Genomic DNA, 21,607 nt, shown 5'->3' with positions numbered 1-21,607 from the left:
CATGTTAAGCACTGTTCATACATGGGAAAATTAGTGTTGTAGTGGAAAGAGCACTGAATTCAGAGGTAGGAGATACTAGTGTTTAAGTTCTATCTCTGCCACTTTAGAGCTATGCAACTTTGGGCAAGTTATTCAGTCTTTCTTAGCTTCAGGTTACTCATATGTAAATAGGAATAATTGATAAGATCTAGACAGAAAGGCTACAAAGTGCTTTTTGATCTTCTAAGTATTCTATTAGAATTCTGAAATCAATTAAAATTATAGAGCACTGAGCCTGGAATCAGGAATAAAGTTCAAATGAATTCAAATCTAGTCTAAAACATTCATTTAAAATAAATAAATATAGTCTAAATCAATTAATTAAATAAAAAATTTCAGTTCAAAGAAAAATAAATAAACACTAGCTGTGTGACCCATGGCAAGACACTTGACCTCTGCCTCAGTTTCCTCATAAAAGATTAAAATTTGCTATTTTTGATAATTCTTTGATTATTCCCACTTTAGCCTTCCTTTCTTCTTGCATATGAATTCTAGTTCTAGCTCTGACCTTATCCTTTAATGTGGGAGAAACTTGGCTTCTGTGAAAGGAAGGTTGATGATTTTTTGTTTCATTTTTGCAGGTTTGGAATAAAGGAACTTGTTGATATATGTGAAAGTGGCCTAGAGGTTACTGATATTAATTCAGGAGATGATATGTTTTTGGTGGAGAGAGAAGAAAAGGATTGTGAAAGTAGGGCAGAAAATTTCCAAGAACTACTGAGGTCAATGTGGGGAGATGAAGATAAGGAATTAGGGCCTTTACTTAAGTTAGAAGACCAGGAAGAAGACAGAGAGAAAGTAAATGAAGAAGAAATGGAAGAAATTTATGAGTTTGCTGCTACTCAGCGAAAGATGCTCCAAGGGAAGTGTCAGACAAAGGAAGACCCAGTAGCTGGCCAGCCAGGGGAGGAAATCACAATATTTGAATGTCTACCAGGAAGTAACAAATTTGAAAAACTGATGGACAATACAGATAAAATAGACTCTTCTGAGCAAGTGAAAGATCAAGATCCAAGTGGAAGAAGCAATTTAAATATTAAGCATTTCACTCCCATGGCATTCCAAGAAAAGATTCCAGATGATGAGAGTGGTACAGAGTCTTCTGAAAAAGATTGTTCACCAAAGCCAACTAAAGCTGATACTCACTCTAGTACTTCTGATCTTTTGGGAAAAGGCAAAGGAGAGAATCTGAGAGAAAAACTCTCATCTCTAAATTCATTCCATGATTTTGACCTTGATAAGAGCTATGATCAGCTTTTTTCAGTGACTCAAGGAGAATATTGTGAACCTTTCCAAATAAACTGCAGTCCAGATAAACAAAAAGAAACTTTCCCAGGGAAAGAAGTTTCTAATTCACCAATTCTTTGCCAAACACCTCCACTGCAGCCAAACTTCTCTCCATCACATAACCACTATCAAAGTCCTTCCAATTCCCAAATCTTTCCTCAGTGTAGACAGGGTTCATCCCCATTATCTCCTCAATTAAAAAGGAAATTTTCTAAAATAGTCTGTCCAAATTTAGCAGAAAAACAAAAGAAAAACAATGATGAAGACCCAGTCTGCATGAACAGCAGTGAATGTGGTTATATTGGAAGCCATAAAAATATAGCAGTCCCAATTTCTCCATCCATTGACCTCACTAAACCAAAATCTTGCCAAAGGCTGTCCCAGTTGAATATCAGGTCTCAAAATTTTCTATCACAAGCGAACAAAGATGATGATGTTATCCTTTTGTTGGATTCAGATGAAGAAATGGAAATAGAAAAGACCAAAATGAAACCAGTTTCTGATAGTCCCCTTGGAGAAAGAAAAATGCCCAGAACTTCTGTAAGTAAAGGCAAGGAAATGAAGAATAGTCCCAAGGCAATCAAACCTTTTTTAATGATTGATATTGATAGTGATCAAAGGTATTCTCAAAATCCAACAGCAACAGAAGTCGGGGTACATAAAGATAGAGTTAAAACTGTTCTGACTGAGACACAGTCAAACAGAAAGGGGAATAGCTATTTCAATGATGAATTGGATGTTAGACTGGTCTCCAAACATGACAGCAGCAAAGAGGAAAGCAGTAGCACAGACACATCATGGCTAGTTCCAGCTACTCCTCTGACTAACAAAAGTCATGATTGCTCATCCCAGATGCGAGTCACGAGCATCTTCTCTAGGCCCTCCAGCTTAAAGGATAAAGTTTTACAGTGCAAGACCAAAGTTCTAATAGAAGATAAAGATGCTGATGAAATAAACAAAGTATCTATAAATGTTCCCCAGACGTCTCATATGCTACCCATTTCTTCAGAGAACAAACCACTCTCAGAAACCCCTAGCACTGAGAGATCCTCTTATAGAAGCCCTGCCATTCGATATTCAAAGGTTAATAAGAACCTTTCCACAATAGTCCCAATTCAGCTTTCACATGAGTGTCCTGACTTAACTAAACACTCTCTGGAAAGCCCATCATCCCACTCAAGGCTTTTTTCTGCTGAAAAACATGATGAACAACCTGTGTTGATCCAAAATGTATGTAGTGAAGTGGTAGAAGTTGAGGATAGTGAGGAAGAGCTAGATTGTGATCCCTGCCCTCTAAGTAGTAGCTTGCTGCTAAACAGTGACCCCCCAATTCCAGTTGATGATGACTGCTGGAATATTGAACCCCTCTCACCAATTCCAATTGATAATGTGAACTTAGAGAGGACTGGCCACCTAAGTACTAGTAGTCCCAAAAATAAAGTGTGTGAAATTCTGAATAATAGGGAGAGAAACTCCCCTGGGACCCCAAGTAGAATGGGCAGGACTCCTGTTTGTGGAAGTCCTCTTGACAAAAGAAGATCTTTACAATGTAATGAAAAGAAATCCTTGGGTACAGGCTCTCCTGGAAACAGTAAGCTAAGCTATTTGAATTCAGCTCTGTGGGATGATTGGGATGGAGATGAACAAAAGTCTGCAGACATCCTTCCTTTGGCTGAAAGATTGTCAAATGAAGAAGCCACTCAAGAATTAGAGGTGTTAAAGACTCCAAGTAAGTAACCTTTGAGTATTATATTTGTAATTTAATCTCTACTGGAATGAGTATTGAGGGCCAATAATACTTCAAGACTCACTTCCCTTTAAGTTGATCTTTGGATCTCATAGCAATCTCTGGAGAAGTATGGATAGGACAGAGAAACAACTATATATATCCTACTTTGTAGGTCATTTGTTCTCATTGATTTCTGTCAAGTAAGTAGATAGTTAATATGCATTCTTAGTCCCTTTTTGGCTCTCTGTAGCATTAAAGAAACCTTAAAATTGGAAGAAGCCTGATTTCCCAGTGGAAAATGGACAAAAACAACCATCAGAGAACAAAGGCAATATAGAAGCAATGGAGGAAATGTTAAGAAATCCAGTCCAGTTGCTGCCATGATAAAGAGTTTGGGCTTTATGCAGAAGTCACTAGGGAGCCAATCTTTAAGCAGAGAAGTGACATTATTAGAGCTGTCCTGCAGAAAATTACCTCGGCCACCATGTATAAAATGGGTCATCAAGGGGAAAGGAAGACCAATTAGGAAAGTTTTTTTCCCAGTAACCTAAATTGGGCTGCTGGCAATATAAAAAGAGGGGCTGTACACAAAAGCAGAATTATTGACCGGACTTAGTAACTGAATGTGAGGTAAATGAGAGTGAGAAATGAAAAGGAAGTCAGGATTTCAAGCCTAGGTTTCTGCCATTAATGAGTAATGGGGGGAAATTTTCCTGATACACTAGGAAGAATAGGAGGTAGCTCTATTTGTGAAAGTCTAATATAAAATACTTTCACTAAAATAAAAAGAGATTCTTCCCCTGAAGACTCAGGAGGACTCTGGTTTGGGGTCTGGGCCTGGGTAGAGACGACACTGATTTGGACATCCATTTCAAAGTAAATATTAGTAAGAATCTACCAAGTGCAAAGCATTGTACTGGACACTAGGAAAATGGCACAGTCTCTGCCCTAAAGAAAATAACCTTTTTTTTTTTTTTAACCCTTACCTTTTGACTCCAAGGTAGAAGAGTAATAGGGGCTAGGCAATGGGAGTTGAGTGACTTGCCCAGGGTCACACAACTAGGAAGTGACTGAGGCCAGATTTGAACCTAGGACCTCCAGTCTCTAGGCCTGGCTCTCACTGAGCAACCCAGCTGCCCCCTCTAAACTTTTTTTTTTTTAAGGACCTTGTAACCAAATAGGGAATAACATCTGAACAAATAAGTATGATTCTATGACAGTAGAATCATTGATTCAGAGCTTGAAGGAACCTCTGAGGTTAACTAGTCAATATATCAGTCAATGTGCCAGGCACTGTGCTAAGTTATAAAAGAAGGCAAAAGACAGCTCCTGCCCTAATGGAGCTTACAGTCTAATGGGGGAGAAAGCATGCAAACAAATCTATATAAAGTAAACTAACTAAAAGGTAAGTAGGAAATAAAAGAAGGATAGCACTGGAATTCACGTAGAAGTTTGGCTCTCTAATCTAATCCCGGTGCCTCTGGTCTTTTCACTGTACGTTGTTGCAGGAGACTTTGGTATGGCTTATAAACCATTGACCTATCTTGCTTTTGACTCCTAGACTTAAGTTTTCCATCATATTTTTTGCTTTCCTCCCCTATGCCCATCCTTGCATTGACATCATTGAATAGTATAAATTTCTACCTAATTCCTTTAGTTTCTCATTCTCTGCAACAGATGTTTCATATAAGCTGCGATTATCTTCCTGGTACTCTTTTTGCAATTGCTTATTGTATGAGTAATACAATGTAAAATGGCACAGCATCCCATGAAATGATATTTCTTATTACCTTTGGACACACAATAAAAGTAGCTTTGTTCAGCACCCTTATTTGCATATGCAAGAGAGAACTATAAGTCTTCCTTCCATTTAGTTTCCACTTTCCTTTTGTCTTTTGGTTTCATTGGTAGTTAGTGTTACTCCAGACCCTTCCTCTCACTGTGAGGAAACTGAACTCTAAAGATGTTAGTGACTTGCCCTGGGTCAAGTGTCACAAAAGAAATTTGGAATCTGAACCAAAATGCTTTTCCCACTACTTCATATTCTATTGAATTGTATTAAGTGCAAAGGAGAAATCTAGATCACTGAAAAGTTTGGGCAGAGAGATAGCCTTCAACTGGAGCCATCAGAGGAATCTTCATGGAATAGGGCAATGAAGGAAGAGAAGGATTTCAGTGGACACATATAAATTTGGAATAAATTTGTTCCACCCTGAACAAATGCATTCTTTTAGATCAGAGGTCAACCACTAATCCTATTTCCTGAAATATAAAGTGCATAAAGAGGAGTAGGGAAATTAAAGATTTCACATGCTATATTAAGTTTGAATTTTATTCTATAGGGAAGGAGAAGCCTCAGAATTATTTTTTTAGAAGCAGTGACTTGATCATAGCTGTGCATTAAGAACATTATTTTAACTGCAAAGTGGTTGACAAGGGCAAAGATTGGAAACAAGGAGACCAGTTTGGAGACAGTTATTGTGAGAAGTCTATATGAATTCATGTGAGAGGTGTTGAGGGCCTGATTGAAAGTAGTAATGTGAGTGCAGAGGATGACCTGATTTGAGAAATTTTACAAAATAAAATAGGGTTTCATAGTTGATTAGCTGTGACTTGTGAGTAATAATGAAGTCATGAATGACTTTAAGGTTTTAAGTCTTAGTGATTAGGAGAGAGACACAATCAACAAAAATAGAGGTCAGCATTAGAAATAGTTTTGGAGAAAAATGAGCTCATTTTTGGATATGTTGAGTTTGTGGTACCTATGGGATATCTATAGGATGTCTAGCAGGCAGGTGGGAATGAGGACCTAGGACTTAAGGGAGGGAATAGTGTGGAAGATGTTACTTTGGGAATTATCTAATTTTCAGTTTCCTTTATTTAACTGCTCACCTGAAAACAGCTTTAACAGCCAAGTGAGACTACTGACCAGATTTTTGTGAAATTACTTATTTGAACTATCATTGAACAATCTTTAAGAATACTGGTAGTGGAGGGCTACCTGGCTACCTCCAGAGGCCCAAGAAACAAAACATTTGCACCATCTTTGCAGGACAAGACGGGAGGTGTCTCTTAAAAGGTGAGCATTGAAGACATAGGAGCAAGAAAGGTCGCTATGTATCTCCCCCAGCACCCAGCTGTTTTAGTATTGTGCACATACTAGATACTTAAATATTTTCTTATTTGAAGGGAAAGAGTTTAGTGAGAAATAAAAAGAGCTGAAAACAGAACCTTGTGAGATACCCACACTTAGAAATAAGGGTTCACATTGAATCAACAAAGGAAACAGAGGTAGAGAGAACCAGGAGAGAATAGTATCATTAAAGCAAGAAAAGTTAGTATTGTAGGGTGAAAACAAATTTGTATGACTGAGACCAGTCATATACTATAGGAGGAATAGATAGTTTATTAGGTGTTCTTGGCGAATTCAGAATTTTGTTAGTCAATGAACCCACTGACCAGTGTGTTCCTCTATATTACCTAGCCCATAGTAGAATTAATAGAAGCAAGTTGTTATTGTTGTTCAGCTGCTTCAGTTGTATCTGACTCTTAGTGACCTCATTTGGAGTTTTCTTGGTAAAGATACTGGAATGGTTTGACATTTTCTTCTCCAGCTCATTTTACAGATGAAAAAATAGGTAAACAGAGGTAAGTGACGTGTCCAGGGTCACACAGCTAATAAGTGTCTGTGGCCAGATTTGAACTCAGAAGGATGAATCTTCCTGACTTCAGGCCCAGCACTCTATCCACTATGCCTTCTAGCTCTCTACTAGAAGAAAATCAAAAGCTATATGTTTTCTTAAAACTTCTCCTATGAAAGACTGTAGCACGATTCCATCTCTTCTCCCTAAATCTTCACTGCTCCTCAATTTGCCCCTGGATTTCTCCTTGCTCAAGCCCCTTGCAATATCACAGAATTGTTTCCCTCCCCATCTATTCCTTTCTTTATAGATAGTAAGGAATAGACAGGCATATATTCTTCTGTCACTTAACAGTTATTGGTGTAAGTTCCCTTTTCTAATTTAATCATCTAAGATTATAGAATTGTAGTTTAAGAGGTTAGAAGTAATCTAATTCTAGTCTCCTCAATTTGCTGGTGTAGAAACTGAGGCCCAAACAGATGAAGTGACTTGTCAGAGGTCATATAAGCAGTAAGAGACATAACTGGAGTTTGAATTCTGGTCCTCTGACTCCCAATCCAGTGTTCTTTCCACTGAATTCCCCTCCTACAATCTTTTACCTAACACATTCCTAATTATGTATATTGCTATTAATTCAATTCAATAGCTAAGTACTCACTATATGTAATACACAGTTAGACTTGGGGAAACAAATATCAAATATGATAAAGACCCTACTTTCACGTTCTTAGTCTAATAATGTGGAATAACCCATGGTCCTTTAGCGCTTGAGTTGAAAAGAAAGCTAGAGATCATCAGTGCAATTCTCTCATTTTACAGATAAGCAAATAAAGGTCCAGTGAGTTTAAATGACTTACCCAACTTCAGTACAATAAGCCACAGAGCTAGAATTTCAACTCCAGTCTAGAGAATGCTAAATAAAGCAGTTGCTCTATGCCAACTCCCTCTCAATTCATTAAAGGGAAAATTAATATAAGGAAAAATGAATTAAAAGGAGAAGTCTCCAGGTCAAGTACTATGGCTTCAATTATCAGCTCTTTAGGCGTGACCCAGTAGAGTCCAAAAGTAATTTTCAATGTATCCTCTCAACTTAATGAACTTCCCTGGAATATTCAATCAAGATGCAGCTAGTGCTTCGAACCAGTGATTGTATTTTACATGAAGTTCAAAGTGTAGCATGTCAAATGTGATAGAAAAGTTGAGAATTGTGACTGAGGAAAGACCATTAGATTTGCTAGTTAAAATATCACTGACCTTGTGGTGAGAGGAGCATTTCAGTAGAGTAATGGAAGTGGAAGCCAGATTGAGAATTGGGAAGATTAAGTAAATAATATGGAAGTGGAGACAACAGATTTAGAATTCTCTTTTTAGAAGTTTTGCAGTGAAGGGGAGAGGAAGGGTGATAGGTTGAGAAGTAGTAGTAAGGTCAAGGAAAGGTTTGGGGATTTCCTAAATAATTTTAAAAATGTTTTGTTATTCTAAATTTAATAAGCATCAACAAATACTAGCATTTCCATATGTAAAGATCACAAAAAGATTATACATGAAACTGAATTCAAAGAAAAGTTTTGAAGAACCAGTAAGGAAAGAGATTAAGGATGAAAAAAGAGAGTGATTGAAGAAAATATGAGGGACAATTGAAAACAGAAATATACTTATTGGCCAAAGGGACACCATGTGGGACTTGGAAGTAAGGGAAGCATTGATTGGAACTTTGCTTGTTTTACTATTTTATTGACATGGGCAAGTCACCACATGACCTTTGAGCCTTTATTTGCTTATCTGCAAAATGAAGATAATATTCACACTGTCTAGCACAAAGGATAGCTATTTGGAAAGAGTTTTATAAACTTTAAAATGCTATGTATATGTGTAGATAAAAATAGAAAGCAAAACTATCTTCTGAGAAGGCTAGAGTTTAGGAGTATTAGTGGTGAAAGTTTGAAACACACTGTGAAAAAAGTAAGAAGTGTGTCAAAGCCATAAAAGGATTGCTATGTACTGGTGGCTCCTGGCTGAGTTTAGATAGTACATATTTATAATTGTTTATAGTGGCCTAAATTAGCTTGTTTTGGGGGGTTTTTTTGTGTGTGTGTGTTTTCCAGCATTGTTCAATGGCTCAAAAGTAGGAGCTGAGGAGGTAGCTGGTAGGTGTTACCCAACGTTGAGGATTGTTTAACAGAGTAGTTTAAAAAATAAAAGACAATGCATTGTTAAAATGATAGCTTCATAGGGATGAAGCATGAATGGAATGAGGTGAATCTAGATTCTAGAACAAGGATAATAGACTGAAAGAATAGAGAATAATCAAGAAACCAGAGTTAGAAGTGGAAATGTAGAATATGGAAATCTGGAAATAGAGTTCAGAAAAGAATTTGAGACTAAAAGAAAAAAATCAGTAAAACTGTTCAGTAAATTTCACTTACTGTATAATATTTCATAACTATGGGCTCTAACTTCTGTGGGGAGATGTCTTCTCACATCTATTATTTCTTTCTTCTCACATCTATTCTTTATTTTATAAAGAACCAAGCTTGTTATTTGTAATTTTGCAGCATTCAATTTGGATTGCTTGTGATGGTTATTTCCATTTACATTGTTACACTCATCATGTATATTGCTTTCCTGGCTCAGCTTACTTTGCTTCAGTTCATGTAATTCTTTCCAAGCTTCTCCATTTCTCACAATCATTGTTTCTTAAGCACAGTAATATTCCATTAAATTAGTGTATCACAATTTGTTTAGCCATTCCCCAGTCAGTGAGCACTTATTTTGCTTCTAGTCTTTGCTACCACAAAAAAAATGGTAAATATTTTTGTGTATGGATCTTTAGACATATAATTTCTAGGTCAAAAGTAACTTTATTTGCATAATTCCTAATTGCTTTCAAGAATGGTTGCACTGTTTTTCACGCTACCAATAATGCATTAGTGTGCTTCTTTCTCCACAAACTCCTTTAACAATGACTGTTCCCATCTTTTGTCATATTCGCCAGTTTACTGGGTGTGAGGTAAAACTTGACATGTTGTTTTGATATACATTTCTCTTATAATGAATGATTTGAAGCATTCATATAATTTTTTTAAACCCTTACCTTCTTAGAATCAATACTGTGTATTGGTTCTAAGGTAGAAGAGTGGTAAGAGCCAGGCAATAGGGGTCAAGTGACTTATCCAGGGTCACACAGCTAGGAAGTATCTGAGTATAATTTTTAATACTTTGCAATTCTTCTTTTGAGAATTTTTTGCTCATATCATTTGGCCATTTATTTATAGGTGAATGACTTTAGGTTTCCCATATTTCTGTTTTCTATACATCTTGGAAAAATATAGATTTGATAACTATCTCCATAATGGGCTAGTTGAAATTGTAAACGTGAATGTGAAGAAAAAGAATGTAGAGAGGATGTGAGATGCTGAAGAAAAAGAATGTAGAGAGAAAGAAAACTTGTAGGCAGAACTTTGTGAAAGTTTTATATATACTGGGTGGGAAGAAAGGGAGTCAAGCAAAGGGGAGAGGTGGGAAGAGAGAGAAAGAACAGAGAGAGAGAAATTTCCCCTCTTCCTCATATTGGTATAGCATTAAAGTGAAATGAAAACCAAAGAAGGAAATATTTTCAACAAAAATACCATGTTTATTGTATATTGTGCATATAGCACAAAACACCTTCAACAACACTTATGTGATATTGTTAGTATCATCTCCATTTTACAGATGAGAAAACCAAGGCTCAGAGTGGTTAAGTGACTTGCCTGTAGTCATATATGTTAGAGTTGGGATAGAAGCCCAGGGCTACTGACCTCAAGCCCAAAACTCTCCACTCTGCTGTATTACAGACAGCGACTAAAGCTTCAGAGAGGACAATGAAACAATCTATCTACAGGCATTTGTTAAGCACCAACTTTGTGCCAGGTCCTGGAACTACAGAGAAAAAAAGGAAATTGTTTCTACCCTTGAGGAACTTGGATGAGAACTGAGGAAAACACCATTGAGTTTGTTGGTTGGGTCTTTGGTGTCCTTTGAAAGAGGTTTTGGTAACATCAGTTTACATTATTATATGATTTTCTTTATGTTGAATGTTGAATGTTGCATGTTGAAAGTAGACACTCATAGGATTTAGAACTGGAAAAGATCTTTGAGGTCATCTAGTCTAAGCCCCTAATTTTACAGATGAGGAAATTAAGATCCAGAGAGACTAAGTGACTTATCCACATTCACATGGATAATAAGGGGCAGAGCCAAGACTAGACCTTAGGTCATCTGACTGCAAAGTTAGTGTTCTGTCCACTGGAGTGGAAGTTCCATATGTGTGTTTGGAGTGATTACAGTAAAATCATGATCTCTCTTAAAAGTTCCCTTTAATTGGTCAATTTTCTTCTTAATACAATGAGTCCTGACTGATTTTGTAAGATTCCAGAGTTTGTCAGTGATTTTGTTTTTTTTTTTTTTTAACCCTTACCTTCTACCTTATAACCAGTACTTGGTTCTAAGGCAGAAGAGTGGTAAGGGCTAGGCAGTGGGGGTTAAGTGACTTGCCCAGGGTCTCACAACTAGGAAGTGCCTAAGGCCAAATTTGAACCTAGGACCTCCTGGCTCTAGGCCTGGCTCTCAATCCACTGAGCTACCTAGCTGCCCCATCTGTGATTTTAAAGATGGTGTTGCCAGTGTGTCAAATCAATATTATGTGTCTGTCATGCACATACAGAATATGCCCTGTAATACTTTTTAGAAGGCAGTGTGGTGGTGAAATGAAATCAAACATCGATAGGGTGTCCCAGCTCTGAAGAGGTTAGAAATGACTACTTTAATATAGCAAAATGATGCTTGCATTGGTTTCAGTGTAAAGAAAACTAAAGAAACAGAACTTAAAACTCATGTTAGTGAAATGAAAAGATACCTGGAATGACATCACATCAAGTGCCCCTTATTCCAGTTGCTTAAATAATATTTGTATTTCTTTTATTCTCCCACAGAAGCTTCTGCTCAGAAGACTAATAGGCCTCCCAAAGTTCCCATTACTCCAATGCCAAGTTATTCCATCATGGAAACCCCAGAACTGAAGAAAGAACTGGATAGGTTAGTGTTTCCATTGTACTTGTTTCTCATGATTTGGGTTTGGCAAGATATCATGGATCCTTCTCTAAAAAGTTCATGCTCATTCTAGTCTTAGAGGACTCTAGACTTCTGACTCTTAAGATGCTCTGTTGAAGACTTGAGGCTTCTCATACTATCCCAGGCAGGTTTCCTTCATGCTAGAGTGCTCCCACAGATTTATCCTAGACTTTGCTTGCAGTTCATGAAAAGTTAGAAGGTCTAGCCTACTTTCTGTGAGAATAAGAAAGAATCTTGAACATGGGGAATTTCAAGTTTTTGGAAGTGGGGATATTGTAAGAGCCCTTCCACCATTGGTTTCATCATGCTTTCATTTTTACAGAGAAAATATGTCATCCTTGGAGACATGTTTATAATATGTCCATTTTAATGATTTAATGAAAAAATTCTTTAGTTTATTATAGTTATTGCCTCAGTAAAAGATAATGTACTTTCATTTTACAAGTGTGAGTGACTTGTATCTTTTTTTTTAAGCAAGCTTTCTTTTGGTTAATATTTTCACAGAATACAATTTTTTAGCTAAACCCAAGTTTGTAGAATCTTAGAATAATAGGATTTTGGTGAATTGACTTACTAGGGTCATACTTGGTAACTGAAGAGATCTTTTGTCTACATTCAGATAATTGTTCCCATTCAAAGTAGACACTTTGGTGTGCTTACACCTTTATTCAGTAGTGCTACTACTATTCCAAATACTATTGAAACTCTTCTTCAAGAATTGGAACACTTGAAATTCAATTTCACCTCTTAATAGTCATGTCTCATTTCTAACTCAAAGCTTTCTTTCTTACCCTGACTTCCCTAACTTTATTCATCAGACTTAACTTGATGTGTTTTTGATATTTCCAGAAATCAAGTCCATACATAAAAGACATATCTGTCCTTACAGTGTGCTGATTTTACAGAATATGCTTAGTCGGAATGTGTGACAAACACTAACTTTTGACAGTCATAGAACACAAACATGTTAGCTTTGCCAACAGCCATTAACATTTGCTAATAATTGTGTCCTGTTTGCTGACAAGTAAGCAAAACAGTATAAAGTATATACAAGCAATCTGGTTGAGGACTAAAAAATCACCTATTTCCCAATTTAGATTTGGAGTTCGTCCTCTCCCCAAACGCCAGATGGTATTGAAGCTGAAGGAGATATTTCAGTACACCCACCAGATCCTGCCATCTGACTCTGAAGATGAAATCCAGGCTTTGCAGACATCCCCCAGAATGATGGCAGAGTCTTGCCGCTTGCCTCAGACCACTTCTCAAATCAAGACTTCAGGAGCAGTGAATGAGTTACCACCAGCTCCCTGTAGTAGTACCCTGCCCAGTTTGGAGGTTGTTGAGTCAGAGAGCTTATCCAGCACCAGGCAACAAAGGCTAAAGAATCTCACCAAAACCCAAAGCCGAAGGAAGCAGCCACATAAAACCATTTTTACACTGACACAGCCACCGGCTGAGGATGTGGACTTAGGCCCTGCTGGTGATAATCAACTCTCCATGTCTCAGAAATCCATTGCGTCTTCTACAGATGAAAGTGAAAACTCCTTTGGTTCACAGAGGTAAAGGATGGAGAACAGGTTTCATATTGGTGTCCTTATTATAATGAACTGACCAGCCCAAGAATAGGAATTACTAATGAACTCAAAGTGTCTGTCTTGCTTTGTGAGTTTGAAAGTCTGAAACCTGAAGAGATTTTGAGTATTTGGAAACCAATTCACATAAGCAGAATTTTGGTTTGAGGAATTAGGAATGCCATATCCTTATTCTCAAACTTTTTTGGTCTCAGGACCCCTTTTACACTCTTAAAAATTATTGAGGACCTCCCCAAAAAAACCTTCATTTATGTGGGTCATTTTAATCAATATCATATTAGAAATTAAAATTTTATTTTATTATTAAAATTTTAAACTATTGTATTAGGAATTAAAATTGTATTATTATGAACATAGTTTTGACCTCACAATGTCCCTGAAAGGGTCTTGAGACCTCACTCTGAGAATCTGCTCTGATGTACTGATAAATCTAACTGCAGATGTTGTACATTTTTCTCTCTTAACCTGGACTCATCTCACCTTTTGGTGTCAGCTGATTTAATTGCTAGAATAACAAGGGCCTCCTACTTTGTCATGATGCCCAGCATCACCAGTGGCTGTGCCCCTATCAAGCAGCATCAGTGATCTTCAGTCCTTTGTGACTGGAAGTGATCCTAATCAAGATTTTGTAGATGAGCATGAAACTACCTGTGAAGCTAAAAGATGCTAAGGGGAGCATAGAAGAAGCAGGTGAATCATAGAATATTTGAGCTGATTTCAGAGGTCCCCAGCCCAACTCCCTCATTTGACAGATAGGGAATCTGACACCCAGAGGTCAAATGACTTGCTCACAGTAACTTGGCAGGAAGTGGCAGAGCCAGAACTTGAGTCCAGGTCTCTTCGCCTGTGTTCATTCCACTGGGCCATACTGGCTATGCATTATGGAAAAGTAGTCATTAACAGAACTTTAGACTCCCCCTGATGGAATCCAGTAAAGATGTTGACAAATCAACCACTAGTGACGACTGCTACTTAGGGTATGTGTGCCGTGAGCTTCTCTGCCATTTGCTGGCTCTTATTGTCTCAAAGGGGCAGAACTCTTTACCTAGATTTGCCTTCTTTTTTTTCTTTTCAGTTCTCTTGCCAATGAATTTGAAACAGTCTTTGAATCTGAAGAGGAAGAAGAGGAAGAGATCACTGCTTCCCAGGCTGCTGTCCGGGAGGCTGACAAGGAGGAGGCAGTAAGACGCTACATTCGATCCCATCCAGCCCTTTACCAGAAGGTTCTCCTTTACCAGCCCTTTGAACTTGCAGATTTCCAGGCAGAGCTGAGGCAGAATGGCATCAAGTTTGCCATGGGAAAGCTGCTGGACTTTCTGGATGCTCACTGTATCACTTTCACCACAGCTGGATCCAGAAAGGAAAAGTTAAAGAAGAAGAAACTGCAGCCAGGTGGCAAAAAAAGGGGGAAACGCTATTGATTCTCCCACCACCACCACCCCTTTCTCTTTTTCCATTGCTAGTCACCAGCCTGCAGCTCTTGTAAGCCCCAGGATCAGATTCTCTTTATCAGAACTTGCTTGGGTTGTTGCTCGTCTGACCCAGATCATCTGCCCACAGACAGTCAAGCAGCAGGAAAAACCAGACATGCAAATGTATTTCAGGACTTTTGTGACTCAAGATTGTTTTGTTTGTGTGAAATTTCTTTAAAAGGATGACAAGTGGTCTGACCTGAATTTTCAACGCATCCAAGTCTTACCTAAAAGTGCAGACCAGAAAGTTACATTCAGAATTTTACTGCAGGGCAAAAGGAAATATTGCATATTTAGACTTCTGGGGTTATCTCTGTCTAGCAGATACTTTACTTGAACCCAAGAAGAACTTTAAAAAATTTCCAATGAGATATAAACAATGGAACAAATCAGAGATAGTCACATTTCATTCCTTCTCATTGTTTAAGAGGTGAGGACACCAGCACATTCCTCTTTCCTATACTGTACAGCCTTGATCTCTGCATTCATGTCTCCCTTGCCACTCTATGTGCAACAGAGCAGTACTGAAAGTTTTAGTCACCAAGAAGCCACAGATTTGAAGCCGTCCTCCCCAAATGAACCTTTCTCTAATCTACTACTCAGTACCTTCTCTTCTCACTCTATTTTTCAAAGAAGGAGCATTTTTAGATGCTAGCCTTCCTTAGTTATCTGTCTTTTCTGTAATGTTTGTCCTGTCTCTAGAGGTCTCCCTTTTTCCCCCAGCTTTCAAATGTCCACCCCTCCCCCCCATTTTTGGATAGATTATAAGTGTTTCCATTATAGGGGGAAAAAATTGCACAGTACATTTTTATGACTGGGAGATGGATTTGCTGATGACATGTTCAAAGTGGCAAAAATGTAGAAAAACAACTTGAATGTTAAAATTCAATTCTTTATATTATATTCCTTGTTAATAAAAAAAAAAAGGAAACAAAGAAACAAAAATAAAGAAAGTAAAAGGAAAAAACAAGGAGCCAGTGCAAGGCCCAGGATGATCTGTTGCTTTTCTTGGGTTTTATCCTTTTAACTAAACTTTTTCTTTCAACTCTTACTTATCTTTTGGGTTCTTTGCTCTCTTTTACTGAAAACTCTTGTTTCATAGCAATTTTGTTATCAGCAAAATTACTGATTTTACCCAGTTCTTTTCTGGGCATTTTCTTCATTTGTGAATGGAATTGCCAGAAGTTCAGGTTTAAAACTTTAATCAACAAAGTCAGCATGTCTATTTCAGACTGAGTCCCTGTCCTTTCTAGTCTTGGGCTTCAGGTCCATCCACAGCATTATATAATGGCTTGCACCCATATTAAGAGTTTTATCCTGTCTCAGAATGAAAAGAATTGTCCCTTTATCCTCATGTTTTGGCAACTTTTTGTCCTCAGTGCCTCATTCTTTCTATTCCAGAAGATCATTCTTGGATTGTTCACATCTTAAAGAGTTCTTTTTCCTTCCTTCTTCATCTGCCTTCTTCCTTCTTCCTTCTTCCATTGAGGGTCCTCGTTCAGGTGATCCACATTCTCAATGGAAATATCTTGTTTCTCAAGAGTTCCCTTGGTAGCTAACATTGCAACCCGCTAGGGATGTTCCTTGTCCTGCCTTTCTCTAAGTCCCACAGTTGTGCATGTTAGGACACTATTAATTAATGGCACACTGGAAATGCTGAACTGGCCTTTAGTGACACCATGGAGTCACCTCCCATAAGAGCTGCAATGTTGGGTTTTCTGTGAGTTGTGGAGCTAGGCGAGCAAAAATGGACTAGATTGGAAAAGAAGCAAAGATTTGATGCTTGTAAATAGTACAGTTTGAGTTTTATGTGAAGTGTAATTAAAAAAAATTTTATAAGAATTGTTCAGATGTTGAGCTCACAAATTTATGCCTTTTCTGCCTTCTCTAGGCTATTTATGTAACTTTCCTTTCTGCTTTTGTCATCAGGAGCTCCCCTACGTCATTTGTTCACTGACTTGATAAATTGCATTCTTCACTGCAACTCATAAAGTTGGTAGTGTAGCTTTCATTGTCACTGTTTTATATGTAAGAGAGGAAGCTGAGACTTAAAAAAGTTAAATGGGGGGCAGCTGGCTAGCTCAGTGGATTGAGAATCAGGCCTAGAGACAGGGGTCCTGGGTTCAAATCTTGCTTCAGACACTTCCTGGCTCTGTGACCCTGGACAGGTCACTTCTCCCCCATTGCCTAGCCCTTAGAGCTCTTCTGCCTTGGAACCAATTCACAGTATTGATTCTAAGGCAGAAGATAAAGATTTTTTTTTTAAACCCTTAACTTTCGGTGTATTGTCTCATAGGTGGAAGAGTGATAAGGGTGGGCAATGGGGGTCAAGTGACTTGCCCAGGGTCACACAGCTGGGAAGTGGCTGAGGCCGGATTTGAACCTAAGACCTCCTGTCTCTAGGCCTGACTCTCAATCCACTGAGCTACCCAGCTGCCCCCTAGAAGATAAAGATTTTTTAAAAAATTAAATGACTTAAACAACAGCAAGTGTCGGAGCCAGGATTCAAACATGGTTTTCCCAACTCCAGCTCCAGAGCCCTTTCCACTCCACAAGATACCTCATCTCACATTGCCATGACATGGGAAGTCCTAGTACCAACCTTCCATTGTTCTAGGGTATCATACATTAAACAACTGAAAATCATAATTAAACATGTGCATATCAATTCTTTTATTCAGAAAAGGTATGTTTCCTGCCCTCTTGGAGCTCCCTTCCTCACTGGTGTAGAGCTGCACCCTAGGAGTTATACAGTAGGAGATGAGGACCGAACAGACACAGGGAATTCCAAATGAAGATAATAGGCTGGCACATCCTTAATACTTAATTAATTACTACCTAATCTTCCTCACAACACTTCTCTATAATGTAGAATATCAGGGAATTACTACATTGAAAAGTTAAGTGATTTACCCAGAGTCAGCCAGCAGATGTCAGAGATGGGGCTTGAACCCAAGTCTTCCTTGACTTGAGGATTCTTTCTTCTACACCACCTTCTCTCAGACACCTAATGGGGCACTTTCCTATAACTCAAGAGATTACCCAAAAGAAGATGCATGGCATTTTTTTAAAAGCTATGTTTTAGGATTTCTTAGGTTTTCTATCTCATTCTCAAGATTGAATGAGGAGATCAAGGAGTAATACAGAGGAAGGCCTATACAAATGTACATAGAAATAGAGTTTTATGGAGGCAGATTTCAGCTAATTATAAAGAAGAACATGTTCAAATTCAGAGCTGCCTCAGGAGATAGCAAGATCCTCAGGAAGAAGCTAGATAATCTTTTTGTCAAAGTTGCTTTGAGGGGATTTATGCTCCACGTGGTTGTTGAGCTACATGACTTTAAGAATCTTTTGTAACTAAAATTCTATTAGTGGAAGGATGAGTTTGGGGGAGATGGAGGTCTTTTGACTGAAGAATAATAGCTTCCATTTATATAGCACCTTAAAATATCCAAAGAACTTTATATAACTTTAACTTGACCCGTACACACACCTTTGTGAAGTAGGTAGCTCACCTTTCTAAGACAGTTTAAGATTTACAAAACTCCAACCATGTGAGGTAGGTAATGCATATTGTATTATTACAATTTCACTTAGGAAACTTAGGCTCAAAGGGATTAGGTGCTTTGCCTAAGGTCACATAAATCACAAACTGAGATTTGAATCCAGGTCCCTTGATTCTAAGTCCAGCACAATTTCTACTGTGCCATGTGTGTTGCTTCCAGAGTGTTGTCCTTTAAAAATGGGAAAACCGAGCCTCTTACTCTAACCCTGAGTTGCTCTTTCACCTGGAAAAAGGTATTGGAAGGGTACTGTACAATAACTTTGGCCACATTGTTTTGTGTCTCAGTTTTTTTTTTTACTTTTTTAAAATTTTTTTTTTTCAATTAAGAAATTTGCTTAACTTTCTGACTTTAAAATTGAACTGCTCCTGAAAATTGTATTTCCAGGAATTCTTTTTGTCAATAAAAGTGGAAGTATATTATTTTAAAAAAAGAAATTTGCTTAAACTAACTAACTACAGTAGAATCCCCTTATCCAAGATTTCATTTCCCAAGGTTTCAGTTATCTGCAATCAACCTGAAGCATCTGAACTCCACTTGGTGGTAGTGGTCAGCCCCAGCAGTGATTAATCTCTCAGCTTTCACTTTTACTTTTTTAAGGACTTTTCTTCATGGCTTCATGGACCCTGAGCTGAGAGGCAGGAGCTAGGAAAGAGAGCACATAGATGGAGGTCAGCAGGTGATTGCACATATCCTCAGTTTCAGCCATCTGTGGTAGGTTTGGAACGTGTCCTCTGTAGATCCGAGGACCTTACTATAGACAAATAAAATCACATCATAAACAAATTAGAACAAGGAAGAAATTTCCTTTCAAGTCTATGAGTGGAAGAAGAATTCATGCTCAAATCAGGGATAAAGTGGATCAGAGAGGATAAGGACGGTTTTGATTATATAAAATGAAAAAGCTTTTGCATAGACAAAACCAATGCAACTACAATTAGAAGGGAAACAGTTAACTGAAGGGAGAAAATCTTTGAAGTTTCTCAAATAAAGGTCTAATTTCCAAGATATATAAGGAACTGATCCAAATTTATAAGAATAAGAACCATTCCCCAATAGATATAAGGCCAAAGGATATAAACGGGTAGTTTTCAAGAGAAGAAAAAAAAAACCACTCCAAATCACTAATAATTGGAAAAGTGCATATTAAAGGAACTCAGAGGTTCTAACTTACACCTATAAGATTGGCAAAGTTGGCCAAAAACGAAAATGGCAAATGACGGAAGGACTGTGGGAAAACAGGTACGCCAATATACTGCTGGAACTGTGAATCAGGTTGTTAGATCCAGACCTGGGTAGCCACAAAGGGTCAGGTGTGTTTTGATTATAGGGCAACAGCAGTTCAAAGAACCATTTAATTTTTCTGGAAAGTCAAAGAAGTAATTGATAGCAGGAAAGGGAAGAGGCCAGTTGCTGTAGTAGGGAAACTTCCCATTCTCTAGTTACAGCTTTGGTCCTTGGTCCCATATGATAGAAACCTCCCCAGGGGGCTGGCCATGTAGACTGACTGCCAATTGCATACTTACATAAAAGACTATTTTAGGGAGAATTCACACAAGGTAAATGCCCAGAGTGATCAGAAGAAGCAGTTTTTCAAGGTCTCTGAAGAATTTTAGAATCCATTGTGAGATCCAGGAGATGCCGGCATAGGACCACTCAACATGGTGTGCCTGCATCAAGGAAGGCACCGTGCTCATGAGCAAAGCAGAATCACAGTGGCACAAAGGAAACATGAGCTGTGCAAATAAAGAAGCATCTCCATTCCAAAAGTTTTAACAACCTACTTGTGTCCAACCTGTGACAGAGCCTTTTGAACTAGTATTGGAATGATTGGCCACAGCCAAATGCAAGGTACCCTAACCCCAAAAACCATGGTGTCATTAGACCTTCTAAAAAGTGAAGGACAAATAACAATTCCTTCCAGAGATAAAGAAATATCAAGCTTATGTCCAGCTTCAATGCAATGAATTAAGAAATAGTCAAAAAATATTGTACCCTATAGAAAAAAGGGATGCCTTGCTCTACAAAATCAAAAATATACATACACTCCATGTAGAAAGCTCTTGATTCAGGGAGTTATGATATTTTACTTGAGTAGGTAGCTTGAGAATTGAGGCAGAGATTATGGCAAAGGATTGAATGATTATTCATTTATGGTAGGAAAAGAATACCATAAACATCTTAGTAATAACTAAATTCTCATCTCTCTGCCCCTCATCTCAGCCACAATTCTTGCTGCATATGATCAGGCAATTTCCTTTCCTTTGGCCTCCTCTTTAAAAAGTTTGCCCATCACTGAACTAGATTATTCTTAGTAGTTATTTTGAGCCTGAGGCTGGGACATACAAATACTTTTATTCCACAGAACTTTCTTTTTTATATTATTAATTCCAAGGACTAACTGCCAGGTACATTGGTCAAGGAGGTGAGTTCTTGCCTTGAGTGAGGGATTATGAAAATACTATAGACAAAAAGAAAAAGAATAATAGCTAGAAGTATGCTACTTGAAACACAAACATAGAGAAGGAGATTGACCTAAGGATGTCCTAAGAACAACTGTTCAATGTCATGCAATCAAAAAAGACTGGGCCCAAGAACAATGGGTCCAGCCCAGCTCTTCCTAGAACATTACTTTGTTTTTGCACCACCCATCTAGGATCCTTCACTGGATTTTCACTTGTTCTGTCCCTAGCTTCCCTGAGGTTCCTACTAACAAGACTCCTCCAGGAAAAAAGAAAAAGGATTTCCTTCTCTCCCTCTTCTGATGCTGATTATATGTCATCTTCTAGGGTATTTATTTTTTAACATGCTTTTCTTTTTAAATTTTGAGTTCCAGATTCTCTCTCTCCTTTACACGCCCACTAAGAAGGCAAACAAGAGGATATCAGTTATACAAGTGAAATCATGCAAAACATTTCCTTATTAGGAAGGAATTCAAAAATATGCATAAGAGACACACTTGGGACAGAAAGATAGGAAGGAAGGAAGGAAGGAAGGAAGGAAGGAAGGAAGGAAGGAAGGAAGGAAGGAAGGAAGGAAGGAAGGAAGGAAGGAAAGAAGAAAGGAAGGAAGGAAGGAAGAAAGGAAGGAAGGAAGGAAGGAAGAAAAGAGGGAAAAAAGAAAATTTGATATTCAAGCATAAAAAGTAGACTTGAGAGAATAATCATAAGAG

General features: G+C 38.0%; 1 protein-coding gene across 1 annotated transcript in view; it reads left to right on the top strand.

The window, feature by feature from the left end:
* Window positions 1-16,898, top strand: part of SLX4 (SLX4 structure-specific endonuclease subunit) — a 46,392-nt gene extending 29,494 nt beyond the window's left edge. Inside the window, exons 11-14 of the mRNA XM_044657996.1 lie at window positions 621-3,055; window positions 11,670-11,772; window positions 12,906-13,367; window positions 14,476-16,898. Of these exons, the coding sequence (XP_044513931.1) occupies window positions 621-3,055; window positions 11,670-11,772; window positions 12,906-13,367; window positions 14,476-14,821 (3,346 nt within the window). The 3' untranslated portion in view covers window positions 14,822-16,898. The remainder of the gene's footprint in view (window positions 1-620; window positions 3,056-11,669; window positions 11,773-12,905; window positions 13,368-14,475) is intronic.
* The last annotated feature ends 4,709 nt before the right edge of the window (window positions 16,899-21,607 follow it).

This window comes from Gracilinanus agilis, chromosome 1, assembly GCF_016433145.1.
Source record: "Gracilinanus agilis isolate LMUSP501 chromosome 1, AgileGrace, whole genome shotgun sequence".
Lineage (NCBI taxonomy): Eukaryota > Metazoa > Chordata > Mammalia > Didelphimorphia > Didelphidae > Gracilinanus > Gracilinanus agilis.
Note: the sequence above shows the minus strand (reverse complement) of the source record. Positions and strands in the feature narration are given on the sequence as shown.